At 36.1% G+C, this 25,177-nt stretch overlaps 1 protein-coding gene across 17 annotated transcripts in view; it reads right to left on the bottom strand.

Annotated features, from left to right (window-relative positions):
- Nucleotides 1-25,177, bottom strand: part of MAPK10 (mitogen-activated protein kinase 10) — a 580,375-nt gene that overhangs the window by 171,901 nt on the left and 383,297 nt on the right. For 15 of the 17 annotated variants that reach the window (XR_006201836.1, XR_006201835.1, XR_006201837.1 and 12 more), the window contains one exon: nucleotides 20,272-20,343. The exons of 1 other annotated variant lie outside the window; for it this stretch is intronic. Coding sequence is in view for 3 of the 16 variants with exons in the window: in XM_042935997.1 (XP_042791931.1) it covers nucleotides 20,272-20,337 (66 nt within the window). In the remaining 13 variants the exon portion in view is untranslated. Of the gene's footprint in view, nucleotides 1-20,244; nucleotides 20,344-25,177 lie in introns of those variants that run through there. One more of the 17 variants, XR_006201846.1, reaches the window with a different exon arrangement.

Genomic DNA, 25,177 nt, shown 5'->3' with positions numbered 1-25,177 from the left:
ACATTGCTCCTGGCACACAAATGGGAAACCAGAGTCCTAATTATGACAAGGATTACCCCTCATCTCATGTTGAAATATTTGAGAGAACCTCACTGACCCAGACTCAAAGCCTCAGTATTAAGAAAGGTCAACAGTTGGCCAAGTGCTATAATGGACTATATCATTTCATCTCAGCAATAATTCACAGTCCTGAGAAGCACCCTGTCATTTTTCCCAGTGCATGTCTGTAACAGAACTTTTTATAGGATGGGGAAGCTACATATAGTCTTGGCAGTTTGATAAAAATGGTTAAAACAATCACAGAGTGTATACCAGCAGCAAGATTTCAGTAAGAAGAGTATGAATTCCCAGTCAAAAAGTGACAAATAAAAGCTATCTAGTGCCTTGACACATTTTCTAAAATAAAAATTACTTCATGATCTTTTTTCTCCATTTTAAGCATATAATTTCTCACAATTACATTGAAAATCATCATTTTTAACTAATTAATTAATTAATTTTTAATATGAAATTTATTGTCAAATTGGTTTCCATACAACACCCAGTGCTCATCCCAACAGGTGCCCTCCTCAATGCCCATTACCCACTTTCCCCTCCATCCCACTCCCCCATCAACCCTCAGTTTGTTCTCAGTTTTTAAGAGTCTCTTATGGTTTGCCTCCCTCCCTCTCTAAATTGTTTTTCCCTTACCCTCCCCATGGTCTTCTGTTAAGTTTCTCAGAACCCACATAAGAGTGAAAACATATGGTATCTGTCTTTCTCTGTATGACTTATTTCACTTAGCATAACACTCTCCAGTTCCATCCACATTGCTACAAAAGGCCATATTTCATTCTTTTTCATTGCCAAGTGGTATTCTATTGTGTGTATAAACCACAATTTCTTTATCCATTCATCAGTTGATGGACATTTAGGCTCTTTCCATAATTTGGCTATTGTTGAGAGTGCTGCTATAAACATTGGGGTACAAGTGCCCTATGCATCAGCACTCCTGTATCCCTTGGGTAAATTCCTAGCAGTGCTATTGCTGGGTCATAGGGTAGATCTATTTTTAATTTTTTGAGGAACCTCCACACTGTTTCCAGAGTGGCTGCACCAATTTGCATTCCCACCAACAGTGCAAGAGGGTTCCTGTTTCTCCACATCCTCTCCAGCATCTATAGTCTCCTGATTTGTTCATTTTAGCCACTCTGGCGTGAGGTGATATCTCAGTGTGGTTTTGATTTGTATTTCCCTGATGAGGAATGACGTTGAGCATCATTTCATGTGCCTGTTGGCCATCTGGATGTCTTCTTTAGAGAAGTGTCTATTCATGTTTTCTCCCCATTTCTTCACTGAATTATTTGTTTATTGGGTGTGGAGTTTGGTGAGTTCTTTATAGATTTTGGATACTAGCCTTTTGTCTGATATGTCATTTGCAAATATCTGTTCCCATTCCATCAGTTGCCTTTTAGTTTTGTTAACTGTTTCCTTTGCAGTGCAGAAGCGTTTTATCTTCATGAGGTCCCAATAGTTCATTTCTGCTTTTAATTCCCTTGCCTTTGGAGATGTATCAAGTAAGAAATTACTGCAGCTGAGGTCAAAGAGGTTTTTTCCTGCTTTCTCCTCTAGGGTTTTGATGGTTTCCTGTCTCACATTCAGGTCCTTTATCCATTTTGAGTTTATTTTTGTGAATGGTGTAAGATAGTGGTCTAGTTTCATTCTTCTGCATGTTGCTGTCCAGTTCTCCCAGGACCATTTGCTAAAGAGAATGTCTTTAATCCATTGGATGTTCTTTCCTGCTTTGTCCAAGATTAGTTGGCCATACATTTGTCAGTCTAATTCTGGGTACTCTATTCTATTCCATTGGTCTATGTGCCTGTTTGTGTGCCAATACCATGCTGTCTTGTTGATTATAGCTTTGTAGTAGAGGCTAAAGTCTGGGATTGTGATGCCTCCTGCTTTGGTCTTCTTCTTCAAAATTACTTTGGCTATTCGGGGTCTTTTGTGGTTCCATACAAATTTTAGGATTGCTTGTTCTAGCTTTGAGAAGAATGCTGGTGCAATTTTGATTGGGATTGCATTGAATGTGTAGATAGCTTTGGGTAATATTGACGTTTTAACAATATTTATTCTTCCAATCCATGAGCACAGAATGTTTTTCCATTTCTTTGTATCTTCTTCAATTACCTTCATAAGCTTTCTATAGTTTTCAGCATACAGATCTTTTACATCTTTGGTTAGGTTTATTCCTAGGTATTTTATGATTCTTGGTGCAATTGTGAATGGGATCAATTTCTTTATTTGTCTTTCTGTTGCTTCATTATTAGTGTATAAGAATGTAACTGATTTCTGTACATTAATTTTGTATCCTGCGACATTGCTGAATTCATCAATCAGTTCTAGCAGACTTTTGGTGGAGTCTATTGGGTATTCCATGTGTAATATCATGTCATCTGCAAAAAGTGAAAACTTGACTTCATCTGCCAGTTTTGATGCCTTTGATTTCCTTTTGTTGTCTGATTGCTGATGCTAGAACTTCCAACACTATGTTAAACAACAGCGGTGAGAGTGGACATCCCTGTCGTGTTCCTGATCTCAGGGGGAAAGCTCTCAGTTCTTCCCCATTGAGGATGATATCAGCTGTGGGCTTTTCATAAATGGCTTTTATGATGTTTAAGTATGTTCCTTCTATCCCTACTTTCTCGAGGGTTTTTATTAAGAAAGGCTGATGAATTTTGTCAAGTGCTTTTTCTGCATCAATTGACAGGATTATATGGTTCTTATCTTTTCTTTTATTAATGTGATGTATCACGTTGATTGATTTGTGAATATTGAGCCAGCCCTGCAACCCAGCAATGAATCCCACTTGATCATGGTGAATAATTCTTTTTATATGCTGTTGAATTCAATTTGCTAGTCTTATTGAGAATTTTTGCATCCATATTCATCATGGATATTGGCCTCTTTTTTTTTAGTTCTCTTTTTTTGCTGGGTCTCTGTCTGGTTTGGGAATCAAAGTAATGCAGGCTTTATAGAATGAGTCTGGAAGTTTTACCTTGCCTTTACATTTTTTGGAACAGCTTGAGAAGATAGGTATTATCCCTGCTTTAAATGTTTGGTAGAATTCCCCTGAGAAGCCATCTGGTCCTGGACTCTTATTTGTTGGGAGATTTTTGATAACTGATTCCATTTCTTCGCTGGTTATGGGTCTGTTCCTGTTTTCTATTTCTTCCTGTTTGAGTTTTGGAAGTGTGTGGGTGCTTAGGAATTTGTTCATTTCTTCCAGGTTGTCCAGTTTATTGGCATATAATTTTTCATAGTATTCCCTGATAATTGCTTGTATTTCTGAGGGATTGGTTGTCATAATTACATTTTCATTCATGATTTTATCTATTTGGGTATCTCCCTTTTCTTTTTGAGAAGCCTGGCTAGAGGTTTATCAATTTTGTTTCTTTTTTTCAAAAAACCAACTCTGGGTTTCATTGATCTGCTCTACAGTTTTTTTAGATTCTATATTGTTTATTTCTGCTCTGACCTTTATTATTTCTCTTCTTCTGCTGGGTTTGGGGTGTCTTTGCTGTTCTGCTTCTATTTCCTTTAGGTGTGCTGTTAGATTTTGTATTGGGGATTCTTCTTGTTTCTTGAGATAGGACTGAATTGCAATGCATTTTCTTCTCAGGACTGCCTTCACTGCATCCCAAAGGGTTTGGATTGTTGTATTTTCATTTTCATTTGTTTCCATAAATTTTTTAATTTCTTCTCTGCCTGGTTGACCCATTCATTCTTTAGTAGGGTGTTCTTTGACCTCCATGCTTTTGGAGGTTTTCCAGACTTTTTCCTGTGGTTGATTTCAAGTTTCATAGCATTGTGGTCTGAAAGTGTGCATGCTATGATCTCAATTCTTTTATACTTATGAAGGGCTGTTTTGTGACCCAGTATGTAATCTATCTTGGAGAATGTTCCATGTGCACTCGAGAAGAAAGTATATTCTGTGACTTTGGGATGCAGAGTTCTAAATATATCTGTCAAGTCTATATGATCCAATGTATCATTCAGGGCCCTTGTTTCTTTATTGATTCTGTGTCTAGATGATCTATCCATTTTTGTAAGTGGAGTATTAAAGTCCCTTGCAATTACCACATTCTTATAAATAAGGTAGCTTATGTTTGTGATTAATTGTTTTATATATTTGGGGGCTCCTACATTCAGCTCATAGACATTTATAATTGTTAGCTCTTCCTGATGGATAGACCCTGTAATTATTATATAATGGCCTTCTTCACCTCTTGTTACAGCCTTTAATTTAAAGTCTAGTTTGTCTGATATAACTATGGCTACTCCAGCTTTCTTTTGACTTCCAGTAGCATGATAGATAGTTCTCCATCCCCTCACATTCAATTTGAAGGTGTCCTCAGGTCTAAAATGAGTCTCTTGTAGACAGCAAATAGATAGGTCTTGTTTTTTTATCCATTCTGATACCCTATGTCTTTTGGTTGGAGCATTTAGTCCATTTACATTCAGTGTCATTATTGAAAGATCTGGGTTTAGAGTCATTGTGATGTCTGTAGGTTTCATGCCTGTAGGGATGTCTCTGGTACCTTGTGGTCCTTGCAACATTTCACTCACAGAATCCCCATTAGGATCTCTTGTAGGTCTGGTGTAGTGGTGATGAATTATTTCAGTTTTTGTTTGTTTGGGAAAACCTTTATCTTTCCTTCTATTCTGAATGACAGACTTGCTGTATAAAGGATTCTCGGCTGCATATTTTTTTCTGTTCATCACATTGAAGATTTCCTGCCATTCCTTTCTGGCCTTCCAAGTTTTGGTAGATAGATCTGTCTTTGGTAGATAGTCTTATCGGTCTCCCTTTATATGTTAGAGCGTGTTTATCCCTACCTGCTTTCAGAATATTCTCTTTATCCTTGTATTTTGCCAGTTTCACTATTATATGATGTGCTGAAGATGGATTCAAGTTACGTCTGAAGGGAGTTCTCTGTGCCTCTTGGGTTTCAATGCCTTTTTCCTTCCCCAGATCAGGGATGTTCTCAGCTATGATTTGTTCAAGTACACCTTCAGCCTTCAGCCCCTTTCTCTCTCTTCTACTTCTTCTGGAATTCCTAAGATATGTATATTGTTCCATTTGATTGCATCACTTAGTTCTCTAATTCTCCCCTTATACTCCTGGATTTTTTTTATCTCTCTTCTTCTCAGCTTCTTCTTGTTCCATAATTTTATCTTCTAATTCACCTATTGTCTCCTCTGCCTCTTCAATCTGTGCTATGGCCACCTCCATTTTGTTTTACACCTCATTTATAGCATTTTTTAGTTCCTCACGACCATTTTTCTAGTCCCTTGATCTCTGTAGCAATAGATTCTCTGCTGTCCTCTATGCTTTTTTCAAGCCCAGCAATTAATTTTATGACAATTATTCTAAATTCTTATTCTGTTACATTGCTTAAATCGGTTTTGATCAATTAATTAACTGTCTCTACTTCCTGGAGTTTCTTTTGAGGAGAATTCTTCCATTTCATCATTTTGGGTAGTCCCTGTGGTAGCTAAACTGCAGGGAACTTCCCCTGTGCTGTCCGGAGAAACTTGTGTTGGTGGGCAGGGCCGCAGTCAGACTCGATGTCTGCCCCCAGCCCACCGCTGGGGCTACAGTCAGACTGGTGTTTACCTTATCTTCCCCTCTCCCAGGGGCTGGACTCACTGTGGAGTGGTGTGGCCCCTGTCTGGGAAGCTTGGACACTTCCAGGATTGTGGTGCTCCTTCCATGGGATCTGGCCAAGGGCATATTAGAAGGGGTGGATCCCCAAGGTGCACAGGGGCGGGAGAGGCAGGCTTAGCTCGATTTACCATTGGTGGTCCCCTGTGGGAGGGGCCCTGCAGCACCAGGAGGGAGGCAGGTCTGTTGGAGGGATGGATCCACAGAAGCACAGAATTGGGCGTTTGCAAGGTACAAGCAAGTTCGGTGACAGGAACTGGTTCCTCTTGGAATTTTGGCTGGTGGATGGGAGAGGGAAATGGTGCTTGCCAGTGCCTTTGTTCCCCCACCGAGTTTTGTCCTTCCAGGGCTCAACAACTCTCCCTCCTGGCGTCCTCTCTCCCACCCTGCTCTCTGAGAGCAGAGCTGTTGACTTTTAACATTCCAGATGTTAAGTCCTGCTGTCTGTCAGAACTCACGGAGTCCGGCCCCTCTGCTTTTGCAAGCCAGACTTCAGGGGCCCTGCCTTTCCCAGCAGGCTGCCCCTCCACCACCCCGGCTCCCTCCCACCAGTCCATGTAGTACACACTGCTTCTCCACCCTCTTGTCTACCGTCAGCCTCTTCTATGGGCCTCTTCTATGGGCCTTCTATGGGTCTACACTTGGCTCTGGAGAGAGTCCATTCTGCTAGTCTTCTGGTGGTGTTCTGAGTTATTTAGGTAGATGTGGGTGGAATCTAAGCGATCATCAGGACAAGGTGAGCCCAGTGTCCTCCTACACTGCCATCTTCGAAAATTATCATTACAAAGTTTGTGAATTCACACACACACACACACACAATTTACTTTCAAGTATTCTCTTTATACCTAACTTTGAATTAAACTTCATATAAAATCTAAAAGTTAGAAAACACATCCTTGAAAGTACCTCAAATAATTGGGAAAGGCTATTTTAATTATTAAACAGTAAGACAGAGAGATAATGGTACTGGAAATTTTCTTGGATTGATGTTGTAACCAAAATTTTGATGGCAAATATGTTGTGTTGAAAAGCTTCCACCAGATTTCATCTGTGCCCCAAGTTTACAAATCCAAATTGAAACTCAAAAAGCTCAGAACATATTTAATACAGTATATTTTATCCTCAATTTACATGCAGTTTTTTCATGATTATAAAGTTCAAATATAAACTTTCTCTTTAAAATGTTCCTATGAAAGTATGCCATTAAGTGTACTATAAAAAATTATCAATGCTAAAAAAAATTTTCCCAGTTCAGGTCACTGGGAGCTGATGAGCTGAATCCAGGAAGGGAAGAACCAAAATTTCACACTGGGAGGGCATGACCAACCAATAAAGATTCTGAAGTTTCAAAATGGATCAGAACTACTTAAGGCACTTGTAAGAGATGGATTACTGAGCCTCACTGAAAGTTTCTGATTCAGTAGAACTGGGGCAAGGCTAACAGTCTGTATTTTTAACAAATTCCTCACTTAAAGAACCACTATTTTATTTTATTTTCTTTAATACAATTTATTGTCAAATTGGCTTACATATAACACCCAGTGCTCATCCCAACAAGTGCCCTCCTCCGTGCCTATCACCCATGTTCCCCTCCCCCCACCCATCCCCATCCACCCTCAGCTTATTCTCTGTATTTAAGAGTCTCTTATGGTTTGCCTCCCTCTCTCTCAGTTTGTAACTATTTTTTCCTCTTCCCTTCCCCCATGGTCTTCTGTTTAAGTTTCTCAAGATCCACATATGAAGTGAAAACATAGAATATCTGTCCTTTTCTGACTGACTTATTTCACTCAGCATAATACCTTCCAGTTCCATCCATGTTGCTGCAAATGGAAGGATTTCATTCTTCTCATTGCCAAGTTGTATTCCATTGTATATATAAACCACATATTCTTTATCCATTCATCAGTTGATGGATACTTAGGATGTTTCCATAATTTAGCTATTGATAAAAGCACTGCTATAAACATTGGGATACATGTGCCCCTATGCATTAACACTCCTGTATTCCTGTAGCGAAATTCCTAGTAGTGCTATTGCTGGATCATAGGGTAGATCTATTTTTAATTTTTTGAGGAACCTCCCCACTGTGCTCCAGAGTGGCTGCACCAGTTTGCATTCCCACCAACAGTTCAAGAGGGTTCCCATTTCTCCACATCCTCAACAGCATTTGTAGTTTCCTGATTTTTTTTATTTTAGCCACTCTGGTGTGAGGTGGTCTCTCAGTGTGGCTTGGATTTGTATTTCCCTGATGATGAGTGACACTGAGCATCATTTCATGTGTCTGTTGGCCATCTGGATGTCTTCTTCGGAAAAGTGTCTATTCATGTCTTCTGCCCATTTCTTCACTGGATTATTTGATTTTTGGGTGTTGACTTTGTAAGTTCTTTATAGATTTTGGATACTAGCCCTTTATCCAATATGTCATTTGCAAATATCTTTTCCCATTCTGTCAGTTGCCTTTTGGTTTTGTTGATTATTTCCTTTGCAGTGCAGTTTTATCTTCATGAGGTCCCAATAGTTCATTTCTGCTTTTAATTTCCTTGCCTTCAGAGATGCATCGAGTAAGAAATTGCTGCGGCTGAGGTCAAAGAGGTTGTTGCCTGCCTTCTCCTCTAGGGTTTTGATGGTTCCCTGTCTCACATTCAGGTCCTTTATCCATTTTGAGTTTATTTTTGTGAATGGTGTAAGAAAGTGGTCTAGTTTCATTCTTCTGCATGTTGCTGTCCAGTTCTCCCAGCACCATTTGCTAAAGAGACTGTCTTTTTTTCCACTGGATGTTCTTTCCTGCTTTGTCCAAGATTAGTTGGCCATACATTTATCAGTCTAATTCTGGGTACTCTATTCTATTCCATTGGTCTATGTGTCTGTTTTTGTTCCAATACCATACTGTCTTGATTACAGCTTTGTAGTAGAAGCTAAAGTCTGGGATTGTGATGCTTTGGTTTTCTTCTTCAATATTACTTTGGCTATTCAGGGTTTTTTGTGGTTCCATACAAATTTTAGGATTGTGTGAAGAATCAGTATTTTAGAGAATAGTAAATATAAGAGACGTAAGAGGTCACCATTTAAAGAGGGCTAGTTGGAGAAGTAAAAACGGGAAGCAATGCATGTCAAACCAAGTAAACAAAAGACATGGAATTAAAAATGTCATGGTGACTCTCCTTGGAATCATCACCTCATTAGCAGGCCCAGACATCATATTCCCAGGGATGTGTTTCATAGGTATAATATAGTATCCAACTGATGCTCTCTCAATTAGCTCATAAAAATAAACATTCCAAAATCTGTTTATATTGAATTTATACTAAAACACAAAGGTATTCATAAATGCTCATCAAAATGGAAAGTCTTTCCAGAGAAGAAATTAGTTAATTATAAATAAATAATATTGTATTTAAAAATTATAAATCACCACAGTGCTAACTTATGAAAATCAATACAGTTCAAAATAATTATAGGTTTAGAACAGTCTATTCTATTATTGATTCACATTATTTTTTTAAATAACTCATTCCTCCACTGAATATTAATATCATGTTTAAATTTCTTTTAATGTTTATTTATTTTTGACAGAGAGAGAGAGACAGAGCATGAGCGGGGGAGGGGCAGAGAGAGAGGGAGACACAGAATCCAAAGCAGGCTCCAGGCTCTGAGCTGTCAGCACAGAGCCCAACGTGGGGCTTGAACTCACAGACTGCCAGATCATGACCTGAGCCGAAGTCGGACGCTCAACCAACTAAGCCACCCAGGTGCCTCTCATGTTTATTTTTTTTTTAATTTTTTTTTAACGTTTTATTTATTTTTGAGACAGGGAGAGACACAGCATGAACAGGGGAGGGTCAGAGAGAGGGAGACACAGAATCTGAAACAGGCTCCAGGCTCTGAGCTGTCAGCACAGAGCCTGACGCGGGGCTCAAACTCACGGACTGCGAGATCATGACCCGAGCTGAAGTTGGCCGCTTAACTGACTGAGCCACCCAGGCACCCCGTGCCCCTCATGTTTAAATGAACCAATGTTTCTATGTGGATATAGGAGAAATTTTTTCTGCAAAAATTCAAAGCAAACCCATTTCCTCCCTATCCCCCATCTGTGAAAAAATTTTAAAGCTAAATTAAAAGAAGATATTATTGCCACTGGCAGTCTGGTAGGCAGAGAGGAAATCTGAATATAATCTGTTCTGTGAAAAGACTGCACTTTATGCAGACCTGTAAGAAAGGGCTTTGTGGAATGAGTCCGCATTATCAGTTAGTTGCTAGCCTATAGCTATGGAGTTTTGCAAAGAAAAATGTCCTACATTACTGATCTTATCCTGCAGGTATCCAAAGCTTTGACTTCATTCTTCTCAAATTTAATAACCTATATGCATACAAGTATTCCCTCCTCATTTTCATTTGCGTATGACTGTCCTATGTTACTGCTAGTCATTTCCTGAGCAGGAGACATTAAGGTTTAAAAATATGTAGAGGTCGAGCTTCCTTAGTTTCTCTTGAATGGTACAGCTGAAAATAACACCAAGCCTGGATTAGTTCTGCACTTAACACCTGTGAAAACTTGAGCAAGTCATTTTATTCTTTCATTCATTTATTATTTATATTCTGTGTGGTTCCAAAAAGGACTTGTGTAGAACACCATAAAGGATATGGGAACAATAAAATCATTAAATCCAGTTTTAGGAACAGACCTCAAATAAAGCAGGCTGGGAGATGACAGTTTTACCAGAAGGCTTAAGTTATGACTATCTATTGCTTTGAGCACAAAACTTAGTGTCATTCTTCCACTAAGCCAAAAGAAAAACATAATGACAACCAACAACAAAACACAATTAAGTGGCAAGTTTTGATTCATTAATCTCACAGAATATATCATACCAGACCACTTCATAGGAAAGATAAAATCTCTCTAGTACTTAACTCAGGAAGAATATTCAATAGTTCTTTATGTAATAACCCGGAATCAAACATCAAATAGTAGATATATTTTTAATCAAAAGCATAAAAATATTTTTCATATGATTTACATGACATCAGCTCTCAATAATTCAAGGGGAGAAAGAAAGGTAAAGCAGTATTAATTGCTTACTTGCTAAAGGTGAACTCTGTATTCTGTTAAATACTGTATTTAACACTAACTACAGGCGAGGAAAGTGGCGTACAGAGCTGTTAATTGGTTCAACATTGGTTGAATTAATGGTCTTAGAACCATTAATTAGTCGTGTCAATTAATATAAATTGAAGTTTATTCAACTCTAAAACATGTGGTTTTTTTGTTTGTTTGTTTTTTGGTTTTTGGTTTTTGGTTTTTTTGCTAAACCATTCACTAGTTCAGCTAGAATAATTTAGAACAAGGGTATGGTTTTCTTATGATAAGGTGAGCTATAGGAATAGAGCTTAGAAGATCAAGAGAAATGAATGAATAACATGCCCTTCTCTTGTATTTATCTATTGTCTTAGCCTGGAGTTTGAACTTAGATGAACATTACATAATTCAAGATTGAAGTAGACAGTGTTGATGAGGGAAAGGTGGATTTTCAGAACTGCCTAGAAATTTAAAGGGTCTGATTCTATTTGCTTGTTAAATATATATTGATCACTTACTGTATGCCAGGCACTATTGAAGATGCTATGGATATACCATATCCATGCTATGGATAGCCAAGATAAATTAGCTACAAAATGAACCTACAGAAAATTAACTGGTTAATCTGTTAGATATTATTTTAGTATTGTCATTTGGATACAGAAAAGTATCTGCCAAAAGTGGTGATTGTGCTTTTGGCATAAATGATGTTGAGCTATTCATTCTCATATAATGACCAGTTATTTCATGCAGTTATTCCCTGCAGAATGAGTTATTCCATGCAGAATGACCATGAATATTATGCAGAATACCATAATATGGGTTCAATCCATTTTAAATCTGAATCAAATAATTTACATATGAGTTTTAAAAAGGGAGATTTGAGACAACAATGCTTAATGATATTTAGGATTAGATTCTGTTTTGTCAAGAGCATATTTTCTCCACTCTGTTTCTTAAAGTATTACTCTCTGAGGAGGATTACAGCCTGAAAGGTATATGACTTTTATATTGGTTGCCCAGAGATGGATACTCTGTGGAATCAATGGCTTATAACAAATCAATAATGCAGTAAAACTTTAAGACTTAAATTATGTTTAACCATTATTTTCAATGACATGAAAAAGCACATTGCAGTAATCAATAATAAAGTGGGAATGGCTTCTGTCCCTTGTCATTTATATATGAGGGCAGAAAAGTAATACTGCTTGAACACCTGCTAATCACCAAGCTAGTATTAGGACAAGACACTGTGCTAGGTGTGTAATAAATCATTTCATGTAAGACTTAATATTCTGATTTTGCAGTTGAGAAATCCTAGACTGAGAACTTTAGCAAAGGGTAAAAATCCAGCTTTTCTCTAAGAATCATGACTGTCAGTTCTCAGTCAAGCTTTTTACAATCTTATACTCAGTATACTTATTTATGGAATAACAGCGATATGCTACTCTTTTCATTAGTGAGAAGGTTAAATGAGATCATCTATGTAAAGCTCTTAGTATGGTATAAGCTTACTTAAAAAGCCATCAACAAAGTTTACTACTACTAGTATAATTATTATTATTGATAATAATAATTATACTAGTATAATTATTATTATTGAGAAGATAACATTTAAAAGCACGTAGCTAAATAGCAATTTTATAATGTTTTCAACAAAAAGTTGGCTTGAACTGTAGTACCATCCCAAGACACTATAATATTGCTATATAGTCAATACATAACCAACAGGGTTCAGAATGGTTAGGTAATAAAATATTTTTCTGTGTTTTCATCTGTGGCAAAAACAGTGTTCCATGAATATTCACATCCTCTACTACATTCCCCAGCCTTCCCCTGCAGTACTGTTGGGGCCATGTGATGATTTCTGGCCAATGGATTACAAGTAGACATGGCAGGTGTTAGCTAAATTCAGGGGCATTTAGGGGATGTGCCACCACAATCCATCTCTTTCCATACTATGGTGTCTCAGCTGGCACATCACAAGATAGTAAGAACCTAAATTCTTTAGTCACCAGATAGAGAAGAACCCTTGTTAACCTGTACTAGACTTTGTATAAGAAGAAATAAACTTTTGCTCTGATAAGTCACTGAGACTTGAGGTCTATCTATTATTGCAGTATGTTTTTCATTCAACAAATACTTACTTTGGTCTTACAATTGTCAAGCAATGTTCTAGGCACAGAGAATATAAAGTTCCTGCCCTCAAAGAGCTTAATATTAAATTCTCCCTTACAGGATCAAACTTGGAATGCTGGCTTCATTACCACAATGATTTAGCCTAAACCAATCACACTGAGTTCTACATTTTTTTATTTACACGTTCTCAATTTGTCTACAATAAAAAAAGAAGTATAAAATAGCCAGTAATAAGTGGTATTATATAGTCAAGACAGGAAAAATTTTCCACCTTATTAAATAATAGTTAATTTTTAAAGAAACTCTTTCTTAGGGTAGGAGTAAGAGGTTATGTTTCCTTAAAAGGAAAGTAAAATGTCATTTAGGAATCAAAATGTTTACAGAGTTGTCTCATATGTTTTTTAGAAGGGGAAATTAGAGTTTATCAAATGCTACATTTAAAAATATGGACACTGGAACCCTGTTTTCATTTACACAATAAAGAACATTATTCTTAAATCCAAATCATTATATTATTAAGATTCTTTCATTGCACAATTATAAAAAGATCTAATTAGTACTTAAGTTTAGTAGTTCCATGTTCTCCGAAGTCTGGGTTTTCATCTTTTGGATATGCACTTTTGTAACTGCCTTAACATTTTTAGGAATCAGTTAGAGATGTATAGAGTATATAACCAAATAAATATTCACCTTTAGAGAAGATGAACAAAAGAAGAGTTGAATGACACATTCCAGATTGGAACTGGTTTTGGAACTCATGATCTAAATTAACATTATTCTTCTTAACCTACTGAAAAATTCAGCTTTTGTATATCATGCACCCCAACTTCAAATAATACCTGTACAGAAAAGCAAAATTATCACTTAATGTATTTTCCAAAGTCTCACGTGGAATTAAAATAGTGCATAATGAATGCATTGATTACTAAAGAACACTATGCAGATCAAAATAGAATGCACATATTGATGCTTTCCTTACAGAGCATGATTTACCATACACTGAAAACCACAGGTAATTCTGGGATATTTTATAGCACAGCTATTTTTAAAGATGTAGGCAATAACTTCATTTAATCTGATTAATACCTTAACCATAATTAAACTTATAGTACAAAGCTATATTTATATTCATGTTTAAAATCATTCAACAAGAAGTCAAGTTTGACCTTCTCGTGCTTCAAGCAAACCAAACACATACCCGCAATCAACCAATACAGAAAGTTCAGCATTATAGAAACAGATCTTAAGAACTTTACACTTTTTTGTTAATCTTTGTAGCATAACTAAATCTATTCATTAACTCAAATAATTATTTAATAAGTCATTAGGAAAAAAAAACCTTCCCAAGGTATAAGACATAAATATAACATTAAATTTTCTCTTTTGAAATTTTCTGCAGCCATTGTCACATGTGAACATATGGAAAAAAAGTACTTTCAAACATGATGAAACATTCATTCATAAAAATAGCTATGCTATCTATTATCCTGATAGTATATATATCTCAGTGATTTATTTCATGATTCAAGATATACCATGTTTTCACAAGAATGTTTGCTATGTCTTTAGTAATTTACCCATGGACAGCCCATGCATGAAAGCATATACATACAGTAAAACTTTGGATTATGAGTAACTTGTTCTGCGAGTGTTCTGCAAGATGAGAAACATTTATAATAAATTTTAACTTGATAAACAAGCAATGTCTTGCAATATGAGTAGTATGTGACACCAAATGTCACATGATCACAACTGAGCCAATGGCTCTTCTCTATCTCTCTCTCGCTCATTGCAGTATTGTGGGTGACCATCTCCCATGCTCGGATGTTAGCCATGGTATTTGGCAGAAATCAGTGATTTTTCAGAACATTGAAAGGTGCCCACAACCAGCACTAGTGTATTTTTTGTCCCTTCAAAGTACCAATGGACAGTGTTTTGTTTTTCCATATAAGAGTAAGCTTAGGAATGCGTTGCTTCATTCTAGGTCAGACTGCCTGCAGATATAGACCCTTTCCTCTGCTGCCTTATTGTGAGTTACATTAAATAGAGTATATGACAAGAGCTTATTAATACTGTAAATGTAGTCAACATCCAAGCGTATACAATAGCCCCATGCAGAAAAAGATTCCATTGAGCCAATAGCTAGCAGTGATTCCATTAGTGATAGTGAAAGTCATCCTACACAATAACCCACCTCTCCTCTTTCTTGTCTCCCTCACACCAGCCATGAAGGTTTTCAAAGGTAAGTGCAGGTTGATTTGCTTGTTTTTCTTTATGTTTTGAATTTTCTTTATTATTTTGTACTATATTACAGTATTGTAATCATTTTTATATGAATATTTTTGGGTTGTGGATGAATCATCTGAGTTTCCTTTATTTCTTATGGGGAAATTCACCTTGATATATAAGTGCTTTGGATGATAAGCATGTTTCCAGAACGAATTATTCTCACAAACCAAGGTTTTATTGTATTGGGATTTTAGACAATGAATGCAAAATTAAACGCAATGTATAAAAGCAGATATAGAAGAAAGTCAGAGCTGGGCTTCCTCAAATAATACACAGCACAAGAAATCCCTTGAAAGGAAAAACTAAGATAATTTTTTTCTTTCCCTGTTACATGAATAATAAAGGAAATAAAATAATAAAGGAAAGGTTTATCAGTTTATATCTCAAAATTATAGCCATTCATTTACAAAATACAAAGAACTTCAAACATATCCATGCTCAATCTACTGATTCCCTTAAACCATATTTATAGGAAGTCAGTGTCTAATTTGGTGTTGTGAGGTGGCAGACAATCTCCCCGAAAATCTAAAATATACAAACAATGCCATTTATTTCATAAACCACCAAAAATGGTTTTCAGTTTCCCTGTAAGATTATACAGGTTTTCCTTTGCCTTGCCCTATCAAAATGTCTTTTCCTTTGCTGCTCCACTCCTCTATGTTGGTATAAAAGACTTCTTTCCATCTAAGATGGCCATCCAATGAAGTGTAAAAGTTTTAACCACATAGTTCCATCATCTTTGAAACAGAAACACAATAACCCATCAAATGAAATAAACTTGAGCAAATCAAGATACTTCAAATTCAATATGCTTTAAAGCAAAAAACTATTTTTTTAGAACTCTATAACCCTGGCATGAGGTTTAATGACTTTTTTTTAATGTCCTAGGTACTGTAATCTGAACATATCACTTAAAACTAAACCATTCCATGGGCATTCTAGAATACCCATCTTTTTAAGTTCCCTGGTTTACTTATTTCCAGGTTTATAAATGTTCTAAGAAGTGAACATAGCCCATAAAGTATTTGCTAACATCCTCAAATTTCTAAAGATTAAAAGAGGAGCATGATGCACTAAAAAATAATAAATCAGAAGTGATCAACAATGTTGCTACAAGAGTAAGTTTTTGTTTCTGTTTTTGTCTTTGTTTTTGAGAAAGAGAGAAAGAGAGCTCAAGCAGGGGAGAGGGGAAGAGAGAGAGAGAGAGAGAGAGAATCTTAAGCAATTTAACTTTCTATATTTTCTGTAACTGCTTATTGATAACAAATGAAAAAATTGGAAATATTACATAGTATAAAAAGCCACAGATTAAGATTCAAGAGACCTGGCTGGATTCTGAATACACTTGACCAGTTGTTGACAAATTACTGAAGGTCTTTGTGTATTGTCTGTCTGACAAGAAGTTGGAAACAACCTAACCCTGCTGGTGATCAGGTTAAACACAACAGCATACCAGGAACCTGTGAAATGCCTCAGGAAACAAGAAGCTTCCAAAAACATAGTTTGAAAGTAAATCCCTGTGCATAACTGTCTCTAAAACTGAAAACACTCTTTTCTCTAAATTGCTAGAGTAGTAAGTCAGGCACAGGGCTACAGAAAAGAAAAATAAATAAACAGACATTATCAAATAAAAATTCTACATGGAAAGTAAACAAAATGTTCAAAGTCACAACCAGCAACATTCTGCTTACTATAATATTTTTAGATGTTTTAAAATCTATACAATATGCACGTATCTAGATACCAAAAGCTAAAAAAAAAAAAAAGCAAAATACCAAAAGAAAAAAAAAATCAGTCATTAATAAAGCTCATGCTTTACTTCTCTTTATTCCTTTGCTTTAAAAGAACTCTCACTAGAAACAGACATTCTGCATCTGTGCCCAAAGATCGGGAGCTGATTGGAAAAATAGAGTTAACCTACAAAAAGACTCTGGATTGAAAACTACAGCTTAAAGTTTTAAGGTCTTTTTTATTGATCATCTTTGAAGTTCAGACTTAACCTTGAGACTTAACCTTAACATAAAACATGAATTAGTTTTTTGTTTGTTTGCGGTTCACTTTCTAAGTGTTAATGGCCATCGTTAATGAATAGGCTCTCGGAATCTAAGGAAACAGCACACAGTCAAATAGCCTGCCAGTGGTAGGGCCCAGACATTCTACCCAGAAGTTCAGGCCTGCTCATTTCAAACAATGCACAGTCACAGTTGCAACTGCTTACCTAAACCAAATATACATCATTCATTGATTCATTACGCAAATATTTAGTGACAGCCCACGCCATGCCACATGTTGTGCTTAGCACTCTGGCACATCAGTGTGCGAATGAGACAAAATTTCAACAGCATGCTGGGTAAATATTCAACAACCACAGGGAGGGAGGACTCTTGTTTGTAGTAATTGCTTATTTACATAATGTACATACTCCGATAGTAACAGACTTCAATCTACTGACCTCACACCATTGAACTTTGAGTTGGGGAGAGAGGTGCTCAATCAACTCTTGTGAGCCTGCGTGAGCTTGCTCCACCACACCAGTGAAAAAATTCCTGCCCTTGTGAAAAATGCATTTTAGTGGAGAGAGAGACACAACATACTAGTCACACATATGGTATACCAGCTACCAAAAAGTGTTATAGGGGAAGAGGAAGGCTGAGAAGTCAGGTAGGCAGACTAGGTAAGAAGGGGCAATTTTAAATAGGAGAACCAGGAAAGGTTCCCTTAAAAAATGACATTTGAACAAAGTCCTGATGGTGGTGGAGGAGTGAGCCAAGTGGACATTAAAGGAAGAGCATTTCTGGGAGGGGGTCTCTAGGTGACTACATGGTAAAGACTTGGGTATTTATTTTAAGAATTTTGGTTTTTACCATAAGTGAGATGGAAAGACATTGAAAGGTTTTTCTGTTTTGTTTTGGTTTTAGCCAAGGAGAGGCATGGTCTTACTTATACTTTTCAAATATGACTTTTGCTGATGTTTTGAGAGTTCACTATGTGGGGGTGAGCAAAGGAGGAAGCTCTGGTGATCATCCAGGCAAGAGGCCATAGTAGGTTGAATCACTGAATTCTACTCCTGAAACTAATTACACTATCTGTCAGCTAACTAGAATTTAAATAACAGTTGGGTCAAAATGGTTGTGGACAGAATGTTGGGAAGTGGTGAGATTTCAGATATATTTTAAATATAGAGCCAACAGTATTTGCTAACAAACTGAATGTGAAGTGCTGCCCAAAAGATGATTCCAAAGATTTTGTTCTAAGGCCCTGAGAAAGGTGAATCTAGCATTTACTGAATTAGAGTAGAGCAATTTTGGAGGAAAGTTCAGGAATTTGGTTCAGTGTCTGCAGAGTTTGATAGGCCTGTAAGTGAAGATGTAGGACAGGCACTTGGGCCTGAGTCTGATTTTGGAGAGAGGTTTGGGTTGGCCACATAATTGTGGAAGTAGTCAAGATACTGATAATACTTAAAACACTGGGACTCAATTGGAGCACCAGAAGAATGAATGAAAATTTATTTGAAGTTTAGTTAGCCATTTAACAAACACATGTTCTAGCAAGTACTAACTCACTTAATTCTCATGACCCTGGAAGGTAGGTACTATGATTGTCCTCTTTTTGCAAATTTAGAAACTACAGCACCGAGAGATTAAGTAACTTGCCCAAGGCCACAAGTAAATGGCTAATAAGTGGTAGATTTGGAGTTTCTAACCAAGGCTGTCCAGATCCAGAGTTCTTGTTAGAGACTGGAAGTTATCTAAAGGCCTGAGGCCTCCAGCACTACAACATTCAGAGGTCAGAGAGATGAGGCAGATCAGTAAATCCTATTTGTAGCATGTAACAAACACGTTTTATTCTCCAATAGAAATTCTACTTATACTCAGAGAGAATATTTGTTTCCCTGTATACGTTTTTACATTTTCTGTAATAAGCACATATTACTTCTAGAATCAGAAAAAACTGTACTAAAATAATAGAAGGTGTGGTTATTTTTTAAACCTTGTTTCAATAGATGCATGTCACTGCCTGTTTATAGTACAGCTCAGTGAGAAGATACAATGAAAATCATTACAGAAAAACTGAATTGCTTTTTGCTTGGGGCATGAATAAAGTTACTATATAATTTATTATCCAAAGAACAGTCCTGAGAGTAAAAAGGAGCACTATTAATTATACCATAACAATAGGCTGAATTTAGGATTACCCTAAACATACCTATAGTAGGAAAAAGCACCCCAGGTAGCTTCTTTTTTTTTTATTTTTTTTTTAACATTTATTTATTTTTGAGAGAGAGAGAGAGACAGACCGTGAGCAGGGGAGGAGCAGAGAGAGAGGGAGACACAGAATCCGAAGCAGGCTCCAGGCTGTGAGCTGTCAGCACAGAGCCCGACACAGTGCTCGAACTCACGAACCGTGAGATCATGACCTGAGCTGAAGTTGGATGCTTAACCTACTGAGCCACCCAGGCACTCCCAGGTAGCTTCTTTCCTAAGAATAGTGTGTGTGAATAGAGGAAAGCAGTCTTTTATCTGGTCCGTTTACACTACCTTCTTATTATTGTTCGTTGTAGGTTAAATATACCTTTATTTGCTATTATTATTGTTTACCCTTTTACCAACTACCAGTTAGCACTGGGCATCAAAAAACAAACTGAGCACCCCCTGCATGTTACTATATGTGGGTATCAGAGAACTGCTACATAGAGCTCATTAGTCCTTAGGATGAGAAATGATAACACAGACTTCAGCTATTTTGATGATTGAAGCCACATTCAAGGATTAGGAAAGACATATTACTGACATTAAGTATAAATAAAATCTAAAAAGAAATCACATTACACAGTGATTAAACACTATTATTTGTAATCATTAAAAAGAATTATCTTCATTTCTATTCTAACTTAAGAAAACTGGGAAAGAAAAAACATCTAACTACCCACCTCTAATTCCCAAGTCATTTTAAATCTATATCAATACTAACTTGGTGTAGAACATAGGCAAGCTGAAATGGCAAAATGGAAATACAAGGGAATATACTGTACCTTGTTTTACCTGTAAGGAACACACACCTGACAAAAGGCAATTTTCACATCCAAGGTTGGTTCACTGCAGTAGTACAATAAATGGAGGCTCATAAATACCTATAGAAAAAGGGGGGGGGCATGAATTTCTAAATCACCTAATTTTTCATTATTTAATAGCATAAACTTTAATATAATTTGAATTAAACACAAGGTGTCATGCATAACATATATTCAGCATAATCCTTATCCCGACTAGTACTAGGTACTTTTCATAAATCATAAACACTAAATAATAAAGTAAGATAAGATGTTTTATTTTTATAATGATCAACACCATCACAATCATAAAGATTAGATAAAAAGAATTGGATATACTTAATAAGTTAAAGTTTAGAACAATTTATTATACAGTACTTTCAGTTCTAGGCAACTAACTTTAAAAATCTCAAACATATGCTCAAGAGCATATATATAAGCATGCTTATTGCAGAATAAAGGGACTTTTAAATAAACACTAATTGATAATAGAATTATATATAGGACTTGAAATAACTGAATTCAAGCTTAAGGTATCAGCGTAGATAAATTTTTCAAACATGATGTTGAGTGGGGGAAAAGGCAAGTTTCAAAAGGGTATGAAGATCATTATATTATTAATATAAAATTTTAAAATATACAAAATCATACACATTACTTTGTTATATAATCATAAAACCAAAACCAAGAAAAAAAATGGGCACTATATTAACATCAATTTAATCTTGGTTAAGTACAAAGATTTCAATTACATTATTTTCCATATATTTAAAATATTTTATAATTTTGCAAAGTATTAAGGACAGGATAAAATCATGTAATGGTGGTAATGCCAAATTAAGCACTGTCTTATTGAGTATGATGAAGCAGCATCAGAGAAATCCAACTGAAATCTTTTTCAGTTCAGTTAAGCTCACTTTACTGAATATATTGTGTGCAAGACACAATTCTGTGAGTTAAACAATTTTAAAACCACGACTGACACAAGACTTTTGTTTCTGGAAAAATGAATGATTTGATATCCTAAAAACCACTCGGTGTAAAACTCCTAAAAAATTAAATGAAATGTACAAATTATATTTTTAATGCATGACTGAAGTGCCAGAAGGAAAAGAAAGAAAGAAAGAAAGAAAGAAAGAAAGAAAGAAACGAAAAGGAAAGGGAAGGAAAGGAAAGGGAAGGGAAGGAAAGAAAAAAGAAAAGAAAAAAGAAAAGAAAAAAGAAAAAAAAGAAATTAATTCTGAGGCTGAAAACAATGTGAAAGAATTCATGCAGAGAAGTGAAAGAGCTGAAGTTGCCTCTTGTCCCTAGGTCATCTGCTGATGTCTGAAGATGAGAACTTTCATTTTTACATAGTAGCATGCAGAGTCCAAGAAACAAAGCTTAGAATCTATCTACGGTGGGAAGTCACATTGAAGACACCTGCACGGAGCTTAATAGAGAACTTTTAAACAAACTTTAGAACTAGCAAAACAATCCCAGAAGGAAGGTCTGAATTGTAAGAAAAAATATTTTACGTGGGAACTTGGTAGATTTTTTAAATTTAAGAAAGAATGAAAGGGCAAGAACATATAAAACATTCCTGAAGAAGAGCAAAATGGGTGTTTGTGGAGGTTAGGAGGGTCCACAGTTGTAGTTAGTAAATGTATGTGGGATTGATGCAGAACTAGACCTATAAATTAATAAAGAGCCAAAAACAGACACATACATACATGGGAACCTAATTATGTTAAAGTTTGCATTGCAAATATTTGGGGAAAGAAGAAACTATGCATTAAAACATGCTGAGACAATAGGTCATGCATCATAAATATGGGGGATGTAGGTGGGGTAGAAGCACACCCCTGTTGAAAGACAATACTCTATCAGATCTTTCACACTTCTCCATATCTTGCAAACAGAAGCACTGGCTGTTTTTATTCCAGACTATCTTCTCAACGATAATTACAAAGCAAACAGTCTTGGAAGAGAGAGATAGTATCTCCCTCTGGAACAAAGGGCAGGTTTGATTACTCTCCAGTATAATAAAGATAAGGTGTCCCTCTGGGACAAGCCATGCTTACTGCCATTATAAATACATGGCTTCCTTTGCCAGTATAAATACATTCCTTTGGAGTTCCTCTTCCAAAATGTAACCCACTCTATATGCAGTAGTCACCCGACATTTGAGTCACCCTGCGTGATTGAGGGCTGAGGAACGGGCGTGAATGTTGACATTCTAGCTACTGCTATTAATGTGAGTAACAACAAGAATCTGTGTCTACTTCTTCAAGCTACGTGGTAGAGTCACACATGTTTGTTTCATCATTATTTTTTTACTTATTATATTTTTATAAAATTTTTTTATGTTTATTTTTGAGAGAGAGGGAGAGAAAGTGAGAGTGGGGGAGGGGCAGAGAGAGAGACAGGGACAGAGGATCTGAAGCATGCTCTGCACTCGCAGCAGAAAGCCTGATGCAGGGCTCAAACTCACCAACCGGGAGATCATGACCTGAGCCAAAGTTGGACAGTTAACTGACTGAGCCACCGAAGTGTCCCTATTTCACTATTATTTTTTTAAACCTTACATATATGAAATACCATTTGATATGTCAAATATTTTATAATAGGAAAAAATTCAAGTGACACAAGGAACTAGTGGTCCTTCATTCTTTTGCTAGACATTGCTGTGTACGCACAAATGCCTGGAATCAAAACACTCATAATAGCCATTAATGGGAAATGATCTTGAAGAGAAATGCTGAGGGGTATAAAGAAGGAAGATAGAAGAAATTGTGCTTGATGATAACATTAAACTACTGAATTAAGAAATTCGGGAACTTTTCTACTTCTAGACTTTCTGTTATATAAGAAGGTAAATCCCCCATTAAAAAAAAAAAAAAACAAACTACTAAAATATACTCAGAAAGCAAAAACTAAAACAAAGCAACAACAAAAAATATGGTTTACTCCTCAGATTTTAATCTGTGAGATTATTTGATTGTATCCATGAGATTTCAAGGAGATTTATATATCATTTTTGCCAATTACCTCTACTTTTTAAATTTTTAAATTTAGTTTTAAATCAGGTATAATTTACACATAGCAAAATGAACTGTTCTTAAGTATATATGTTGATGAGTTTCGACAAATGCCCATATCCACGTAACTCACATTCCAATGAAGATAAAAAATAGTCTGAAAACCCTAGCCCCCCCAGGCAAACTATGTTCTAACTTCTTTCAACATAAATTGGTTTTTCTTGTCTTTGAACTCACATAAATGCAACCATACAGTATGCACTCTCTTTTGTTGGGCTTCTTTTGCCCAGCAATATGTTTTTAGTATTCAGCCATATTGGCATAAATTTTAGTAATGGTTCATTCTATAATGGCGTTTAATGCATCACAATGTGCTATCCATCTACTTTAGGACATTTGAGGTGTCTCTAATTTTTAATATTATTAATAATGCTCCTATGAATACTTACCTACATGTATTCTTGTATAAATATGCTTTCATTTCTCTCAGGAAAAGTACCAAGAGAAAAAATTGTTAGATCATGAGATTAGGAATATATTTTATTTATGAAAAACTGACAGACACATTATCAATCCCCTGCAGCAATGTATGAAATTCAGGTGTTTTACATCTTTGCCAACATTTGGTTTATCAGTTTTCTAAATTTTAATCATTCTAATGGGCATTTAATTACATTTTGTTATGGTTTTATTTTTTATTCCCCTGATGACTAATGATGTTGAGCTTATTTTTATTTGTTTATTGGCCACTTATTTATAATCTTTTGTGAAGTGCCTTTTCAATTTTTTTACCCATTTGGTGGTGGATTATGGGTGGGGAGAGGAGATTATCTCTTATTTTTTACAAAATATAGAAATCTTTTATTTCAGATGAAAGTTTTCTGTCATATATACATATTATAAATATTTTCTTTCAGTTTGTGGCTTCATATTGAACTTAGAAATGCTGTCTTTTAGGAATATTTAATTTTTATGAAATGCATTTCCTTTGTCTTTCTTTTATTAGTAGTGCTTCCTTGAGTTTATCAAGGGATCTTCCTTGAGTTTATCAAGGGTGTGATCCACACCAAGTTCACAAAGATATTCTTCCACATTTTCTTCTTGAAGCTTTGCGTTGTTAATTTTACTTTTAGGAATATAATCCACCTGTAATTAATTTTAATCTATGGTGTGACTTTTTTTAACGTTTATCTATTTTTGAGACAGAAAGAGACAGAGCATGAACCGGGGAGGGTCAGAGAGAGAGGGAGAGAGAATCTGAGAGAGGGAGAGGGAGAGAGAATCTGAAACAGTCTCCAGGCTCTGAGCTGTCAGCACAGAGCCCGACGCGGGGCTCGAACTCATGGACCCTGAGATCATGACCTGAGCTGAAGTCGGATGCTTAACCAAGCCACGCAGGCGCCCCATAATCTATGGTGTGATTATATATTGAGGTATATACTGAAGTTCATTTTTCTCCTTATAAATAGCCACTTGTTCAAGTACCCTCAGTCATAATAACTTCCTTTCTATACTGAGTTACCTCACTGCCTTCGTCAAAAAATCAATTGACTGTACAAATGTGGATCTATTTCAGGAACTTTTTTTGGTTCCATTGACCTACTATCTATTTTTACCCCATTATCATTCTGTCTTGATTACTGCAGCTTTATAATAAGTCTTCAAATTAGGTAAGTCCTCCAAATTTTTTTCTTCTTTTTATTTGTGAGACTCTTCTGGATCTTTGCATTTCCATATGAATTTTAAAATCAGCCTGACATTTCAAAACATTATTTAAAAACTTTCTGCAATTTGGTTGAGAATGTAGTAGAGCTATAGCTCACATTGGGAAGAAAGACATCTTAACAATATTGGGTATAGTTTATCCATAATCATGGTGTATCTGCCCATTTATT

Source organism: Panthera leo, chromosome B1 (assembly GCF_018350215.1).
Source record: "Panthera leo isolate Ple1 chromosome B1, P.leo_Ple1_pat1.1, whole genome shotgun sequence".
NCBI lineage: Eukaryota > Metazoa > Chordata > Mammalia > Carnivora > Felidae > Panthera > Panthera leo.
The sequence above is the reverse complement of the archived record's forward strand: the minus strand, read 5'-3'. Positions and strand labels throughout refer to the sequence as shown.